General features: G+C 35.8%; 1 protein-coding gene across 2 annotated transcripts in view; it reads left to right on the top strand.

The window, feature by feature from the left end:
* The window catches only part of CUL3 (cullin 3), a 91,462-nt gene that overhangs the window by 23,174 nt on the left and 49,724 nt on the right, over nucleotides 1-18,564 (top strand). For both annotated transcript variants that reach the window (XM_019753677.3, XM_019753678.3), the window contains one exon: nucleotides 18,323-18,436. In XM_019753677.3, coding sequence (XP_019609236.1) covers nucleotides 18,323-18,436 — 114 coding nt within the window. The remainder of the gene's footprint in view (nucleotides 1-18,322; nucleotides 18,437-18,564) is intronic.

The raw sequence follows: 18,564 nt of genomic DNA, 5'->3' as shown, positions 1-18,564 counted from the left end.
TTCTCTTAAGTGGGGTTACATGAGCAGGTAGCTAGTATTTCATAAAGCAGGTAATTGTGTTCTTCATGCAATCAACAGTTTTTGTTAAGTGCCTACTGTGCACAACTTTTAGGAAAATAACAGTGGATGCAAAGAGGTATATGATAACCATCCCTTCCTAGGTTTGTTTGTACTGTGATGTGAGACATGCTACACACATTTAGCTAAGTGTGAGGCATTATATAATTAAGCGGTAAATGAGTTGTATAGGCAATACATGGCTTAGGAATTCTGATGAAGGAGAGATTACCCTGGGCTGTCAGATTTCCTGGGGAAGGATCAAATTGGACTGAGCCATGACAAATTTGGGATATAAGTGAACAATGTGGAAGGCATTTCAGGGATGGCAGATGTCACATGATTATATAGAAATAATATGGGTACACTTAGGTGGTAAGTAGAGTTTAATTGAAGTATATAATAGTTTGTGGCGATTAGTGGATTATAGTGTTGCAAAAATGGTTTGGGAACAAATTGGAGAAAAACTTGAATGTCAAGCTAAGGAATTTGGATTTAATAAACAGTGGACATTTATTGGAGGTTTTTAAGTAGATGATAATGAAACAGACTATTTTAGGAAGATTAAGATGGGAATGATAGAAATGTAGAATTGGGAGGATGTTTGCTAGAAGCAAGAGGAAACCGGAAAAATCTGAGTAAAGCAGTAGGCTAGAAATGAATGGATGATGCCAGAAATTCTAAAGTAAGACTAGATGGAATTTGGTTACTGGGAAAATGTATGGTGCCACCAGTAGAAATATTATGAAGTTATAGTGGAAAACTGATTTGGAATGGGTAGAGGAGATGATAGATTTTATTTTAGATTATACTGGAAATTTTTATAGTTGTCAGGCACCTTAGAAATTATTTTATGTGTGAGGAAAATGGAGTGTGAGATCATAGTAAGGTGCTCAAGTAGGAATATCACATGTTTAGGGGTACACAGGTTTACAGCTTGGTCAGGCTCTAAAGGGACGCTCAGGATTTGGCATTTGGTAGCATATATTGAGGAATAAGTATTGGAGTTTAGAGAACGAAAATTCCAGAGTCAAGGGATGAATCTTCAAAAGCAAACTGCGGTTAAGTAGGTGTGGGAAATAAAGAAGACTGACTTACGCTTGGTATCGAAAGAAAGAAGAAAAATAGAGGAGAAGAATTTTGCTTAAAGATCTTAAAGGGGAGAAGATTGGGATAGCTGAGGTCTTGGCTGTGGAGAGAGCATGGCATTGAGAACACCGGAGGAGTCACGGTAGGAGAGGGTCTTGTTCTGCTTTGCCAGGGGCTCTGTAGGGAGTGGTGATGATCACGGCTACCTTAACTACGGCGTGCTAGGTCCAGTTCTAAGGCTTTTACATGTGTTAACTTAGTTAATGGGCTCAATCCGATGAGCCAGACGCTACTATTAAGCTCTGCTTTACAAGTGAAGAAACTGAGGCACAGAGAATTGGTGATTTGTCCAAATGCATGTAGCTAGTAAGTGGCCTGGGTGGAACAGTTTTCAGTCAGTGTGGCTGCAGGCTGAGTCCTTGTCTTCTCTGTACATCTGCTCCTGGGGCATAGTGAGTGGACTGACGTACATTAAATAGGCTGTCACTGAGCGTGCATAGGGGCTTCAAAGACATTGGCTCAGTGTTTGGAAACCTATAGTCCTTTACATTCTAGGTCTTGGTTTATATAATTAAAATGAAGGAATTGGCAGTAATAGCTCTGAGATTATTTAGTTCTAAAACGAAAATGAGCTGAAGAGACCTGGAATATCCCGTGGGGAATCTGCTAAGGAATTGCCAAGTGAGGGGAAAGATAGCTCAGTAGGAAATGGCCTAAATGTGTGAATTTTTTTTTTAGTTTTTTTTTTTTTTAAGCAGTGCTTTTCAGCTCTGGGCACAGATGCAGAAAAAAGCATCTGTAGTTACTGTGCTAGGATTGAGAATTGGCTTGTCTAAAAACTGAGGAGAGGAGGGGAGGCCAGAGTTGTGAGGTCAGTGTTTAAGTGATTGATTTTTGAACTCTGCGACATGGTTAGGTAGAAATTGAAGTCATGTTAATAAATAACTCCATGGTAACTGTGAGAGCTTTAGCATATTTTAAGTTGCTTAAAGTGGTCCTAGATCGAAGATTAACTGTCATTTCAAAATGCAGGCAGTGCCCTATAATATATTCCAGAGAACATCTATTCAGGTTGCTTGTACTAAAGAAGTTAAAAATATATGTGCTCAATTCTTAAGTTTATTTTTTTAAAAAAAGACATTAATGATATGTCACCAGTATCTGAAAATGTTCTTTAATATTTTTCTTTCGCTAACACTCATTTGACCAGCTTAAAGTGTCAGTTTCTGACGAGGAAATACGCCAATTACATCATATCTAGTGATTGGTTTCTTTGTTTCGGTTGAATTAAGTTTTTGAATTTCTGCTAGTATCTGTCCTTTCATTTTTGTGTTTTCCATTTCATTTTTACTCTATGAAAAACTTCACTGTATAAATACAGTACTACTGTATGAAGGAGACACTACCAAGACAAGCCTATTAGCTGACAGGCAGGGCCATCAGACAATAATTGCCTAAAACGTTCCCTGATTTAGGAAGTCTCACATTCTGCCAAATGAGACTTTTAGGAAGGTGTCCGATAAAATATGCTGAAGTGTGGTTTGCATGAAAATCTGTTAATCTGTTATTTGTCTCTACCTCCTACCTTCTGAATGGAAGGTAAAGGAATGGTTTAGGGTTCTGTGGTACCACAGTAACCACCTTCAGTCTCACAGAATATATCCCATATATCCCTTTCTGTTTTGAAAGCATACTACATGGTATGTTCATCAAATTTTTGTTCACTTTGCTTTTAGCAGTTAGCTGAACTGCTTAACTAATAATTGTGTGTGTGTGTGTGTGTGTGTGTGTGTTTTAGCAAAATTATTTTCTACGGAAGTGAACCTTTTAGTGCAGCTGGAACCTATCTTTCGTGTTGAAGAATTCAAAGGAAGTACAGTTTACATGGATATGGGTTTATTATAGTTTGTTGGTACCCTGATTTCAAGATGAGAATAGTGAACATTTTGAGGAACATTTCTGGTAGAGTAGAGTGCTACCTACTGCCAGAGGGCAGGTGAAGGGAGGACACATCTTTGGGATGAAAGTAGCTGATTATTGGCTTTGGAAATAAGTTCACAAAATTGAAGCAGGCGTAGAAAAGCTAAATGCTGTTTCTCTTACTTGGTAGTATTTTCTTCCTATCCTAGAGGAATGTTCCCTTTGAGGAAACTGAGCCCCAAAGGAATTCAGTGACTTTGTCAAGACCACAAAGCAAAACTGAGGGTGTCATGTGACCTTTGTGCCTTGCCATAAGAAAAATCTTGGCTTATTTTAGTAAATACGAAAACGTTTCAGAATTCACAGGGATTGTATTTTCTTTAACATTTTTCTTTTAAATAGCTTTAAAAGCATGTTTGTACTGGAGAAAAAAAAGTTCTTCTACTTTTCAGTTTTAAGAATTTTTAAATTATAGATTATTTTGTAAAAGTCTCAAAAGTATCCATATAAGACTTATCATAAAATTCAACATTCAAAAGTATTTATTATTTGCCAGGCTCCGACTTAAGTGTTAGAAATCTATTGGTAAATAGAATGCATGTATTCTGTTGCACCCATAGAACAGATAAACAAGTAAACAAATGTTTAGTTATAAAATATAATGAAGAAATCGGGATATAGTGATAGAGAAAAATGATGAGGGCAACTACTCAGCTCACAGGGCTCTTTGAGGAACCAGTGAAGTTAAACTGGGATGTGAATGAGAAAGGTGCTCATGAAAAAAGTGGGTTGAAGAGCATTCCGGGCAAACGGAATACCTATCAAACATTTTTTGTATAAAGGACCAGATAGTTCATATTTTCAGCTTCCTGAGCCATTTGTTCTGTGTCAGGGCTCCTCAGTCTCCTGTTGTAGCACGTGGACAGCAATAGACCATAGTGGTGAGTGGGTGTGGCAGCATTCCAAGAAAACTGTTTGAAAAGACAGCAGGTCATCTTCTGTCAATTCCTGTACTAGAGAAATTGGGGGTGGGAGGGCGGGGACTGTTCTGAATGGGAAATTAAGAATTGGCAGTGGGGAACAGTGCAACAAGGCTGAGATGGGAGAGAGAAGCAGACGCCGGCTCATGCCAAGCCTTGAAGCCAGCATACACGGACTTCGTACTTAATTATATGTACATTAGGAAACCATTCAAGGATTTTAAGCATCACAGTGATAGGATCTGATGTAGGTTTTTAAAATATTACTCTGGGTGCTATGTGGTAAATTAGTTAGAGGGCCCAAGAGTTAAGAGAGAGGAAGAAAAAGGAGTAATCCAATAGTTCAGGTCAACGACGATGGTGATCTTGCAGGAGTGCAGAGACAGTGGGGATAGAGGAAAGTTTTCAGATTCAAGATATATTTCGGATGTATATTTTACCTGCAGACTGATTATAGAGAATAAAGAAAAGGGAAGAATCCAAGATGATTTCTAGATTTGGGGCTCTTGAACAACTTGGTGATTCCATTTTTTGATTTGGAGTAAAAAACGGAGCTCCATTTGGACAGGTTAATTAATAAGATGCCCGTGAAATTGCATATGCAAATCCGTTCTCTGAGAAGTTTGGACTGAAAATATAAATTTGGGAATTATGAGCATTTAGATGATATTTAAAGCCCTGTAAATAGGTGAAATAACAAAGAAAAAAGAAACAAGGGCTCCCTGTTGAATGAACCCCGATGAATTTAAACATTTCACGTAGTTGGAGGATTGCAGTGGAGACTGAAAAATGGCTAGACTGTTAGTGGTTAAGGTCAGCTCTAACCTTAAATTATAAATTTCAACATTTATCTGAATTGTGGTTTTTCGTGTGTGTTTGTGTGAGAGAGAGAGAGAGAGAGAGAAAAGACCATTTTAAATTCAGAAATAGGGATAATCAATTGTTACTTGTGGGTAGGGTTAGGTAAGGGTTGAGTTGTTTCTTAAAATTTTTTCCTACAGATTTGTTGAGGTATAATGGACAAATAAAATTTTTAAGATTTAAAATGTTTTGTTTGGGGGGGGCATCTCCTTTTAGAAATTCCTATTTGGGGTTCAAACTTGACAGTCTCTAAGCTCACAGTACAGTAACCAAAGGCATGCTTTTTCTTCTACCCACTGTTGAGAACACCATGTTTAATAGTAAGAAATAACTTAGAGGTAAATTGAGTGGAAAAGTACTGGGTAGAAAGTAGGGAGAACTGGACTTCAGGCCTAATTCTCCACTAACAGTCTTGAACAAATTACTAGACTTTTTGAATTTCAGATTATTAATTTATAAAATGAGATTGGGGTTCATTTTGTTAGCCTGAATGAGCCTTAAAACTATATCATGATTACATGTCTTGACAACTTGGGGTTACTAAGACTTAGAAAGATCATAGTTTTTGCAGTTTACCATTGTTCACTCCTGTATCATAATACATATGTGTTTAGAATAAAAACTTTTCCGTTTTTAATTGTCAAGGGAGAAACTTTCTTTTGTTTTAATGTGTCAAGAACTTTATCTCAATTCTGTGATGCTTAACAGTTCTCTTAGATTTGCTTTATGTTTAATTTCCCTTTCTCTTTCAAATTATTACTCTATAGTAATAATTGAATACATGGCAGCCTCATAAAAGAGCTATATAAAAGTTCATTCTCATACTGTTGACAGTTGTTTTCCTCTTAGAAAACAGCTGAACAAGAAAGATGTTGACTTTAACTCTACTAGAAACAGCTTCTTATTGATAAAAAGAACACTTATTCCAGTGGCTTCCAAAATCTTTCTATTCATACACCCTATTCTTAAATAATATGATTGGATGGGAAGAAGGCAGAATAAGAGGAGCTTTATCCTGCTCATTTTCATTCATTCAGAAAACTGCTTTTTGAGGACCTATTATGTGACAGGCACTAGTCTACTAAGCATTTGCCATCTAGCAAAGATCCCTGCCTTTGCAGAACTCTTGTTTTAGACTTACATACTTGAATCTGTGCCTTCTAATTCTGCTCAATTCTAAGCTCTTTGTTTTACAGGCAGAGAAATGGAAGCCTTGAGGGGGAATAGTTTTCAATTTTTACGTGATTTTCTTATTTGGATTTTTTTTTTTGTAAACTAAAATCTTTATGCAATAACACGCTACTGTTTATTTTTTGTATATAGGGTCTCATTTGCTGAAAATGATATCTTTATGTATACTATTGTTTTAATGTATTAATTTTTCTCCCCAGTTTTAGATGGAAAATGAGAAGGGCTAGAGTTTCAGATTTTATGTTTATTTGTAGGTAAATTAAGATGTTTATGTGAGGGTACTAATTACATGTGGAAATGAAGTTGGTAATTTTATGGTAAACTCAAGACTATTTTGTAGGCCAATTAAATAGACTTAGCTTTTATAATCAAGCTTTTTAGTACTTTTCCTCCCTTTCTAGGCAAATGTGAATGAATGTAGAGAGATTTTTTAATGGCATTTATGTACAAAAGATGTTATAAATATAATGATTGCAGTGAATTATGAGGGACGTTGATAGAAACACTCAGGAATAAGGTCTTTGTGTTAGCAAAGACAGGCCCACAGATAACTGAGTGTCTCCGTGTTGCAGCCACCCAAAAATAATTAGGACACCATGCCTACCTATCAGCAGGAAGCCCCCAGTTTTAGAGAGGTAATCATCAGATTTGAAGGGGAATTGTTTTCCCTGAGGAATTCAGGACACGGTAGAAAGAGGAGCTCACTTTTGATGAGCTTTAAAGGGTTATTAAAGATTCATCATGTGAAGGAACAAAGGCAAAAGACAGTCTCAGTTGGAAAAATGGCATGAGCGAAAAAGGCAGGGAGGTGTGAGTATTGGTGAGGTAGATCATTGTAGATGGCACATAAAGAACTTTAAGTGCATTTGGAGGAAATGAGAATGGTAGTTATTTGCATTAAATTTTGAAAAGCATTGTGGGGGGCATAGCTTTTATTCTGTGTGTGGTGGGAGTTGTTGATTTTTATCTTTGAAAAGAGACTGAAGTGGAAAAGTTGGAGTAAAAGGTTTGGTAGCAGTGCCATTTTCAGTGCTTCATTGCTAGTTACCTTTCATTCTGTCGTCTTGTCTTATTCTTTTTTCTAACTTAAAGTTGCTGGAAGAAACTGAGAACCCATTGGATTAATATTGGCGTTGCTTAAGGTGATGACAGAGGAGTGAGAAGAGAAAGGCTGTGAGCTAGGTGTACAAACCCTTGAATATGATATGGAAGAGTTACTTGATGGATATGATACAGAAGAGTAATCACAAGAGGAAGAAATTGTTGGGGATAAGGTGGGGAATAGGGATTAGTAGAGAATCAGGAAGATAGCAACCATAGGATGTGCGGGGCATAGGAAGGAAGTTGAGTCGCTTCTAGTTTGAAAGGATTAGAAAAGATGTTCCTGGAGAGCCAGGTTTAAAGTGTTACTTAGCCAGTTCACCCATGTTAAACACCAGTTACTTCCGCTTACGTTGTTGAGTAGACTTATAAGTACTGTGAGTGCAGGTGCCCCTGTCTGTCTGGTTTTCTGTTGTATTTTCTAGTGATACTCTTTTAGTATATTAAATAAGTGAATGAACGAGCAAGGACCTGTTTCATCCATCTTTGTGTTTCCTGCCTCTTCACGTAGTTGGCAGTCAATAATTGTGTGTTGAAAAGAACCTTTAAGAATAATACTAGCAGTTAAATGGAAACCATCGTGGTTTATATCCATGAACTGCCGAGATGTGTTTTGTCTTCTGTATGTAGGTAATACTTCTATCTACCCAAGTTAATTACTGAATCTAACCACTGTTTAAACAGAGTGTGTTTCACCATTTAAAACCACAGTGTAATTTTTAGGTTGCATACATACCTCTGTTTTTTTTGAGACTGGAGTTTGTCAGTGTACTGGATACTAGATACTGTGACCTTGTACAATGGTAGTTCTTTGTTTCCAAGAAAACAAAAAATTGCCATACTTTATATATGTTTTACCACTTATTCTGTCCGTATCCCCATTGTTCAGTTTAACTAAGGTACTTTTGCTATGATGGCTTTTAGTGTATATCTTATTGTCTTAACCATTGGGGATCGAGTAATTTACAAATGATAATTCATATTATCCTTCTGTGATATACTACTTTTTGCTTTCTGTTTTCCCTTTTCAACCAGTAGGTAAAAAACTACCTTTTTTTTTTTAATGGCATTACTTTGTACTCAGAAAAATCCTGATTTTGTAAGTTGTTTTATTGAAAAAAGAAAAATTAAAAAGAGTATCTAAACAAAGAATGTATTTTTTAAACATGAAGCCAAATTTAGATGAAATTTTTATTTGCTTGAACATGTACCAAATTTTCTTTATGTATGAAATTATGAAAATGTTCTAATTCTCATTGTGTGACCCTCCTTTGAACCTCGTGACTTCTCTAGTGCTAGTCATTGTATTCTACTTCGTAGTGAGGTCACATGAAGACTATTATTAGGGTCCTCTTTTCTCCCTTCCCCCTAGAGATTATACCGTAGCTGAATGCATCTTGTATCCCCCATAGTGCCTAGCATCCTGCTTTGCTTGTTGCAAGTAATCATTAAATATTTGAATTGTCATTTTGGGGAAAGATTTTATGTATTCTTTTGAATTAAGAGCTTCACTTTGGACACTTAAAGCAAAGAGTGAGTGGGGAATATTGCCCCTAGGAATGAATTTGATTTTGAAATTGCAAGTAGTGTGCTCTTTGTGAAGTGCTTAAACTTATATTACTAATTATATATACATTAGAAGTTACTAGTAGAAGAATATTCCAACATCAATCAAGAAAAAAATTTTCCCTGCTGTGGCTATCTTTTGTTAATGATAATGTCATGATTCCTCTAATCAAGATTGCCACCTTTATTCTGAAAGTTTAGTGAAAATAATGAGAACAATCTTGTCAATCTAGCAAATATCAATCTAGCAAATATCAAGTGAATTTTATATCATTCAGGAATCACTTGTCATTAGTAAATTCTTAGAAAGTTTTAAATATCTATAGCAGTTAAGAGTAATTCTCCTAATCTTAGTAGAAGCTTGCTTTGAAATACAGAAATCCTAAGATTGTTATATGTATTATGAGAGCAGCATCTATTCACCAAACTTATATTGAATATAGAAATAATATGAGGTTGACTGCATTACAAGCTCCTCCAAATACGGAGTAAAATAAGTCCTTTTGCTTATAGAGAATGTATTGTCTTTTAGATACCCCTGGTCTTCACAGAATGTGAAAGAATTTACCAGACTCAGAAGGAATAGAAGTTAGAAAGTTTATTCAAGAATAAAGGCGCAGGCAGAGAAGCTACCGGGGGTAGACAACTGCACCTAACTTCAGGTTAGCTTTTTCTTATGTAGGAAAGGGTAGGTAAATTTTCTCACAGCAGATGTGACATCCATCTGACTTATAGACTAAGGTCATTTGATTGACATATGCAGGCTGTATAACTAGTTTCTTTCTGCACATGCTTCTACCCATAATGCATACAGAAAAACCCACGGGGTTGCCAAGCCATAATGTTCATTTTATTCTAATTGTATTACAATGAGGCTGGAATTCAAGCTGAGGGCAGGCTCCAGCAGACTGCGCAGGTGTCAAAAACTAGATATTTCTGGTTGGGGTCTTACCTCCTTTTTCTAAGGATGTTTCAAGAGAAAAATGTATCTCTAAAGGCTGAGTCTGGGGAGGGGATGCAGGCCTGGGCGATCCCCTTGGGCTCACTGTTAACTCTTTTTCTGCCTCATCAGAGACGTTTCTGTTTATAAAGGAAAGGAAAGCAAGAATCAAGTGAAAATTGAGAGTTTAGAAATCCTATGTGAAATATGTGGACATGTGTGCATGTGTTTTACGTCACTTGCTTCTCAACATTTAAGACACTTAAGAATTTTCTGGTAATCTTGTTAAAATGCAGATTCTGACTCAGTAAACCTGAGACAGGACCTGAGATTGTGCATTTCTAACAAGCTCCCAGTTGGTGATGAGCATGTTGACCCTGAAACTGCTGTGGAGCCGCTGAGGAGCAAGATTCAAGTCCACGCGGGAATAATGTTACACATGTGTGACACATAATGTTATTATGGTAGCGAGTGCTTCAGTGTCCTTTAATGTGGGCTAGGCACTGTTCTAAGCATTCTGTGTATGTCAGCTCATTTTATACAAACAGTAGTTCCTTGAAGTAAGTGCTGCTGTTATTATTATTTTATTAAAACTTATACACAAAGAAATTAAGTTACTCAAGGTTACACATCCACTTAGTGTTGGATCTGTGATTTGAATCAGGCAAATTGGCTCTTCAGCATCCATACTCCTGTGCTGCCATTATTCACTGGATATGACTGTTATATAAAAACAGCAAAACATTGCACTCTCTTTCTTTAATCTTTTAAATCAGGAATTCTAGGGCTAAGGCAAGGAGCTGTGGAGCTGGTTTGAAACGTGTGTGTTGGATTAGAAGAAATGTCTTCTGTTATATTTCGTGGCTTAGCTTCCATTGAGATTTCACTTCTTTACTAAGCCACTTTTTCTGATAGGTTTATGCCACATCACTCTGGTGGGATGAAGTGAAAATTTTTTGAGATCTTTAAAACTAATTCCTTAATGACATTTCTTGGAAAAATAGGATATACGTAACGAGTAAAATTTGTAAAGTGACAAGCCCCCAAATCACGTATGTGGGACTGAAAAAATTCAAATGATATAAGTGCGAACTTAAATGCTCTTTTTAATCATGGGTAAATGTTGCATATTTATGTAAATACTCTGGTTTCATCAGATGAAACAATTAGTATGTTTTAGAATTTAGAGCCAAAAAGATATATAGCAGACATCCACTGGCTCTCAGTTATTTTAAAACCGTGGGAAACCCCTTTTAAATCATACAAAACCAATAGAAATCATGTTTCATCAGGGGAAACGGAGCCCGCCCTGCAGTGGTACTAAGGCATCTTAGTGGAGCCTGGTGTGAATGCCATTGATCTAAGCAACCCCAGACCTATTACAGGTAAGAGGAGCTGCAGGCCAGATGGGTTAAGTAACTTGGTCATGTCCTAGTTACAGCTGTCTGCCCTGGGCAGTCGTTTGTAAATACTAGTTTGATTGTTTTAGCTCCTGGGTAAATGTTAAATTACTGCAGGTTTCTAGGAGGTCACACCTCTTAAACGCACAGTATCTTTCCGATACTTTTCAATGTTCTTTGTATAATTAGCATGTACTCCTGTTATTCATGCCCCATTTTGTTTTTAATACATGATGTCTATTTTAATGCAAAATAATGCTAAATACAAATTTCCATACTTCAGAAATATGATTATTGTGCTGAGTTTTGAGATGTAAGAAGGGAGTCCTTAACTTTCAGTAATCCCTGTCATTAATTCTATTGCTCAGTTCTAGTTTCAGTGAACTTTAGAACTAACATCTTATACATAGTAAGTTTTAGCTGATGAATGTCTTTTGTTGTCTAGAAATTCTGTTAGGATTGGCTGCCTGGGATTTTGCTTCAGGCATTGAAATTTAGAGGGTGAAAAAATTTTAATTAATGATTAAAAATAGTTGTGTGTGGATGTGTTAAGAGTGTGGGGAACTGTGCAGATTATTAATGCCCTTCAGCTCTCCCACCAGACAAGCTGCTGGCCCAGGGTCAGCCTCCTTGTCAATCCATGAAGATATTTGGATGTGAAAACTCAAGGGGAAGCTCGTGCTCGCTGGCCTTTCCTGTCCTCCTCCTTTCCATCCGTCTCCTCCTCCCTTGGCCAGTAATTTGACTGATTTGAGGATGTGTTTTTTGCAACTTAGACATTAATTTATCAGTGAATATGTTTTATTGCAATGTCAAAAAATAAAGGTTTTTATTTGACTTGGTAATTCCACTTTAATCTTTGCTAGGGATATAGTAAAAAGAAAAGGAAAGGCTATATTATATTCACAGAAATGAAGAATGTAGTAGGACAATTTGAGTTATTGCAGTCGTTCATAAGATTGATATACTCAAAATAAAACACAATTCCTTCATTGTTTGGCATTTAATTTGCCTTTATGAGTTAAAACTGTGGTATCATAGCTTGTGTTTATGGTACAATAATAAAACAGGAACCAACTTAAGAATCATAATTGCTGCAAGTTTTAAAAAATCAATATACAGTAAGACTAACCTTTTGTTTTTATGTACAGTTCTATGAATTTTATCCCATGTGTAGATTCATATAACCAATAATCAATATATAATAGAACATTTCCTCACCCCAGAAAACTCCATTTTTCACTTCATAGTCACATCTTCCCCCCATCCCTAATACCTGGCAACTACTGATCTGTGTCACTACAGTTTTGTTTTCTCAAGAATGTGATATAAATGGAGTTGTATAGTTTGTAGCCTTTTGAGACTAACTTCTTTGTTGATTCACCATAATTACTTTGAGATTGATCCAAGCTGTTATATGTATCAATAGTTTGTTCCTTTTTATTGCTAGTAACATTTTATTGTATGAATGTACCATAGTTTGCTTATATCTGTTTACCAAGTTACTTGTTGAAAGACATTTGGGTTGTATACAGTTTCTTGTATGAATAGAGCTGCTTTTGTGTGAATATAAGTTTTCATTTCTCTAGGGTAAATACCTAAGAGTGGGGATTGCTGGGTCATATGGTAAGTGTATATTTAACTTCATAAGATACTGCCAAAATGTTTTCCTGTGGGGCTGTACCATTTTGCATTCCCTTCTTTTGCCATGTACCACGTTTCCCTGAAAATAAGACCTAGCCGGACAATCAGCTCGAATGAGTCTTTTGGAGCAAAAATTAATATAAGACCTGGTCTTATTTTACTATAATAGACCGGGTATAACATATAATTATAATATATAATATAATATAATATAATGTAATATAATATAATGTAATATAATATAATACCAGATCTAATATAATATAACATTATATTATATAATATAATATCAGGTCTTATATTAATTTTTGCTCCAAAAGACTCATTAGAGCTGATTGTCTGGCTAGGTCTTATTTCCAGGGAAACATGGTATGGAGAGTTCTAGTTGATGGGAATCTTCTCCAGCACTTGGTATTGTCAGTATATTTTATTTTAGCCAGTCTAACCTGTGTGTAGTGGTATCTCATCCTGGTTTTAATTTGCATTTCTTAATGTTGCTGAACATCTTTTCATGTACAGAATTGCCTTTATATATCCTCTTTGGTCTAGTGTCGGTTCAAGTCTTTCGCCCATTTCTTAATTGAATTGCTTGTTTTTCCTTACTGAGTTGTAAGAGGTTTTTATTTTTATGTACTATGGATACAAGTAATTTGATATCTTTCCCCCAGTCTATAGTTTCTTTCTATTATTTTAACATTATTTGCAGAACAAAAGTTTTTAATTTTGATGGAGTATAATTTTTCATTTATAGATCATGCTTTTTTGGTGTTATGTTGGAGGTTGCTTAAAATCTCAGATGACATTTTTCTTCTTGTGTTTCATTTTCGTATACCTTTTTCTTTGAATTACTGTAGTGCTTTGGAAATGATACGCTATAACTAGATATTTTTCTCCTACAGTAAATGTTAATGTGGAGTGTTAGTTGATGACTTACAAAAATCAGGACTCAGAATTGCATCAATATTATTAATATATAAGAACATATTCATGTTGAAGAAATTCTGTGAATGGAAGGAACAGAAATGGTTGGTGTGGCTCTTTTAAGCCAGTGGTTTCCTAATCCTGGCCGCAGTATCAGAATCACTAGGTAGCTTTTTTTGCCAAAAAAAAACACAACAGAGATTCTCTTTCTTTGGATCTTGGGTGGGCCCCAAATTTTTTAACAGTCTTTATTTTTTAGAGAAGTTTTAGATGCACAACAAAATTAAGCAGAAGTTTTCCCATATACTCTGCCTTCACAGACAATTACAGCCCTCCCCTACTTTCAGCATCTCACACCAGAATGGTACAGTTGTTACAATGGATGAACCCACGTTGATGTATCAGTATCTCCCAGTCTATAGTTTACATTAGGGGTCACTCTTGAGTTTTGACAAATGAATAATGAAATGTATCCTCCATTATAGTACCAAACAGAAAGTTTCACTGCCCTCTGTGCTCTGCCTGTCATCTCTCCCTCCACCCTAACCCCTGGCAACCAGTTTTTTCAGTCTCCTTAGTTTTGCCTTTTCCAGAATGTCTCTATAGTAGTTGGAATTGTACGGTATGTAGCCTTTTCATAACGTCTTCTTTTACTTAGTAATACGCACTTAAGGTTCTTCCATGTCTTTTCATGGCTTGATAGCTCATTTTCTTTTTAGTGTTAAATAATATTCTACTGCCTGGATGTAGCACAACTTACTTGTTTACCTACTGTAGAACATCCTTGGTTGCTTCCAAGTTTTGGCAATTATAAATAAAGCTGTGATAAACATCTGTGTGGGGGTTTTGTGTAGATATAAGTTGTTAACTCCTTTGGTATTTATACCAAGGAACATAATTGCTGGATCATGTGGTAAGTATATGTCTAGTTTTGTGAGAAACTGACATACTGTCTTCCAAAATGTCTTCCATTTTTGCCTTTCCACCAGCAGTAAGTGAGAGTTCCTGGTGCACTACGCCCTTCCCAGCATTTTGTGTTATCAGTGTCTAGGATGGTGGCCCTTCTAATAGATGCATAGTGGTGTTCCATTGTTTTAATCTGCCATTCCTTAGTGATCAGTTGGTGAACATCTTTTCTTACTCTTATTTGCCATCTGGATTTTTATTTTGGTGAGCTGTCCAGGTCTTTTGCCAGTTTTTTAAATTGGGTTGTTCATTTTTTTGTTGAGTTATATGAATTCTCTGTATACAGTAAGTCCTCACTTAACATCGTTGATAGATTCTGTGAATTTAAGTGAAATGACATGCAATGAAACCAGTTTTACCGTAGGCTGAGAAACAAGGTAGAACAGTCCCTTATCAGATAGGTCTTTTGAAAATGTTTTCTCCTCGTCTGTGTCTTCTTATTCTCTTGATGAAAATCTGTTGCTCTTAAATGATTCTAATTCTCCACTGGGTTTCTGATTTCCTGTTTTAAACTATTGTCTGTGTATTGATTTTTCTTTTGCAAGATTAAGTGCCATGCACAGCCATCAGTTTTCAACTACTCATTTTACAGCTGGTCCCATCTTACGCTCAACTTCCATGGCTTTGTTAGTTGTTCATACTTGTCTTGTTCAAATTCCAACTCGTCATCTGGATAATCTCGTGTAGGTTTTCTTAAGCAATAATTCCGGTCATACTTACCTGCAGGCCCCTTTGGTTCTGGTACCACCTCTATAGCAGGGTTCCTTCCCATTTGTCTTTGCTCGTGCAAAACCTAATGGTGGTTGTGTTAGAGTCTGAAACTAACGAAGTTACTTCCACACACTGTCTTCACTTTCTATCTTTTTCACAATTTATTGTTAACTTGTAAAATGAGGTTAATTTTTTCCACTTAATGTGTATTTTGGTTTATATGCCAACTTATCTTTTGAAAAGCCTGTTTTAATTTTCATAAAGATTGAATTTTCATCTCATTCTTACCATTTTATTGTATATTTGTGGCCAAATGTCCATTTACTTTTCATCTATCAGAGTAGAAAGATATTTTCTAGTATTAGAGATATAATTTTTTTGCGCATAGAATGATCTGAATAATTAAGAGGAGATTACAGCAAGTATATCTAACATTTATTTTATATCTTTTAGGTATATGTGTGTATGTGTAATTATTCAAAAATAAATATAACAATTAACTCTTAATAGCTGTTCTAAGTAATATTCACTCTAAGTTGTGAGGATAATTTTTTGAAGTATGATGCAAATAGTTTTATTATTTATGACGTGCTAGTTGATCACATTCTTATTTTGTTGAAAGGCAGGTACTACATAGGTACTTGTTGATATGTTTTACTTTAAAGTGTATAAATTAGTGATTTTGAAAAACATGTCTTATTTCATAACTTTTTAAATATAATTGGTCATTTTTTCATTTATCCAAACAAATATACCAAGCACATTTTTGTGTTCCAAATTCAAGGTGACTTTAATACAGGTAACACATAACTTGATTTTATAACAAAGGGGTATACAGACATTCACTTAAGTCCTTAAGAATAATTAATTGCTAGATATTCTGGTGTTTGGAATATATAATTTTATTTTTGTTATGTAGTACTGTAGTTTCTGTGGTATTGTCATGGTTTTAATTTAATTGACAGTCAAAATTTAGTGGTTCCGTGAAAGAATACGAAGTTTGGTGAAATAGGTACATTTTAAGCTGACTATGTTTTTGTTTTAGTGTTAGCTACCTTAGGAATTTGCATCTGACAAGTGATAGGCTTAATGAGTTGAAATAAATGATATATTTTTCACTTTGTATAATAGTATTTGTTTAACAGTACTATCAACTAATGGACATGGATGTTATCACTTTTGACATAGTCAACATATTTATGGAATAATTTCTCAGTGATGTATTTTGAAGTCCAGGAGCTTCAAAATACATCTTGTATATAAGACAATTCAGCTGTGAACAAAATATTAAATGTATAATAAAGTCTAATTTATGTGGTGTAGGCTAGTGGTTTTCATACTACATGTTTAGTAGAACAGATAAATTGTCCCATCACTAAAATCTCTTGGACTCTTTTTCTCTTAATATGTAAGAAAAACAAATTAGATACAATTTTCTCAATTAGAATTTATTCTCCCATATGTTGGGAATAGTTTGGTATGTGTATTTTCTAGCAGTGTTTGGCACTTCCAGCCACTTGTTTATACTAGTTAAGAGACGCAGTGACATTTTATTTACGTGTGTTTAGAATTGAGTAATGTGTTTCTCAAAAACACCATGACTTCAGATTCTCCCCAACCTGAAAAAGTTTACTGGTGCAGATTATCTGTGGTAAAGGATGTGTGGAGCTAAGGATGTCTGGTTAGGCTGGAGTTCTTGAGAGTTGAGCTAGACCTTGGAGGATTGGTTGGATTGGAATAACTGGAAAGGTTGGCAGTGTAGTCCCAAAGTGTTATAGGAACTTAGAGGATAAACACACTACTACTTCATGGTAAAGCTAGAACCAGAGTCTAGATTCTGTTCCCTAGCCAAATCATATTTCCATTGGACTGATAGCATCGCAGGAGAAGTGGCAGTATGCTTGTGGACTATGTAAAAGAATTTTTGAAGTCTTCGTAGTCTTATTAGGATTGCATTAGGAAGGCATTTCAGACTCAGGGAACTAGATGTGCAAAGGCAGATAGTCTGAAAGAGCTTACCATGTTGGAAGTTGATCATGGTATTGGAGGGGCGGGGGAAATGAAATAAAGGGTCTTATATATGCCAGGCACTGTTCTAGGTGTGGGAGGTACACATGGAAAAGACAGAAGCCCTGCTGCCGAGGAGCTTACATTTTAGTGGGAAAAACAATAAATAAATAGTAATATAATAGGTAGTGATGAATACTGTGAGGAAAAATAAAGTATCGGGTAAAGGAGTAAAGATAGAGGTTGTTTGAAGTAGGGTGGTCAGGGCAAACCTCTTTGTGGAAGTGAAACTAGTAAGAAGTGAGGGAGTGAGCTCTGAATCAAGGCAGAAGAAATGACAGCACATTTGCTGTGTGCAGCTCCATTGTAGCAAGAGTGTCCTAAATTAATAGTTTTTACTCACTGAATGTTTACTGAGTGCCAGGCACTGTTCCATGTGTGTCACAAATGTTAATTCAATCCTGACAACAATCCTACGAAATGGACGCTATTTCCAATATGACGAAACTGAAGCATAAAGATTAAATAATTTACCCAAAGTCACACAGCTAGTCAGGGAGGTGGGATTCGAGCCCAGGTAGTTTGACCCCAGAATCAGTGGTCTTACCATTCTTTAAAGATTGGGGGTGGGGGTGTAGTTGGAACAATAGCCTGGGGCCAGTTCTATAGGTCCCTGCAGTTCCTTACAAGTATTTAGGATTTTATTCTGACTGTGATGTTCAGTGCCCAGGAGGTTGCTTTCTGATTCTGGAGGTCGAGGGACAGGTCTGGACTACAAAACATATTTGTTAGTCATTGTACATAGACTATATTATAGCTTAAAGTATTTCTACTGGCCTGTAACGTATTTCTTTAATTTAGAATTGAAGAGTCTACTTCATTATGTTATTGAACACATATGTGCATGTATACAAACGAGCGTGCATGTGTATGTATAAACAAATCGTAATGAACTCTTCTGTTAATAGGTACGAGAAGATGTACTTAATTCATTGAATAACAACTTTCTTCAAACGCTAAATCAAGCTTGGAACGATCATCAAACAGCTATGGTGATGATTAGAGACATACTCATGTATATGGTAAGTAGAGCTTTTTATGGTTGTTTTTCCTTTAAGAAGTTAGGCATTTCAAAGCAAAATGTCTTTTTTCTGTTCCATTCATTGGATAGTCAAGGTCAGTGTGGAAGGTGCTTTTTTTAATAAACTAT

This window comes from Rhinolophus sinicus, chromosome 17 (genome assembly GCF_057876585.1).
Source record: "Rhinolophus sinicus isolate RSI-liver-muscle chromosome 17, RSI-T2T, whole genome shotgun sequence".
Taxonomy (NCBI): Eukaryota; Metazoa; Chordata; class Mammalia; order Chiroptera; family Rhinolophidae; genus Rhinolophus; species Rhinolophus sinicus.
Note: the sequence above shows the minus strand (reverse complement) of the source record. Positions and strands in the feature narration are given on the sequence as shown.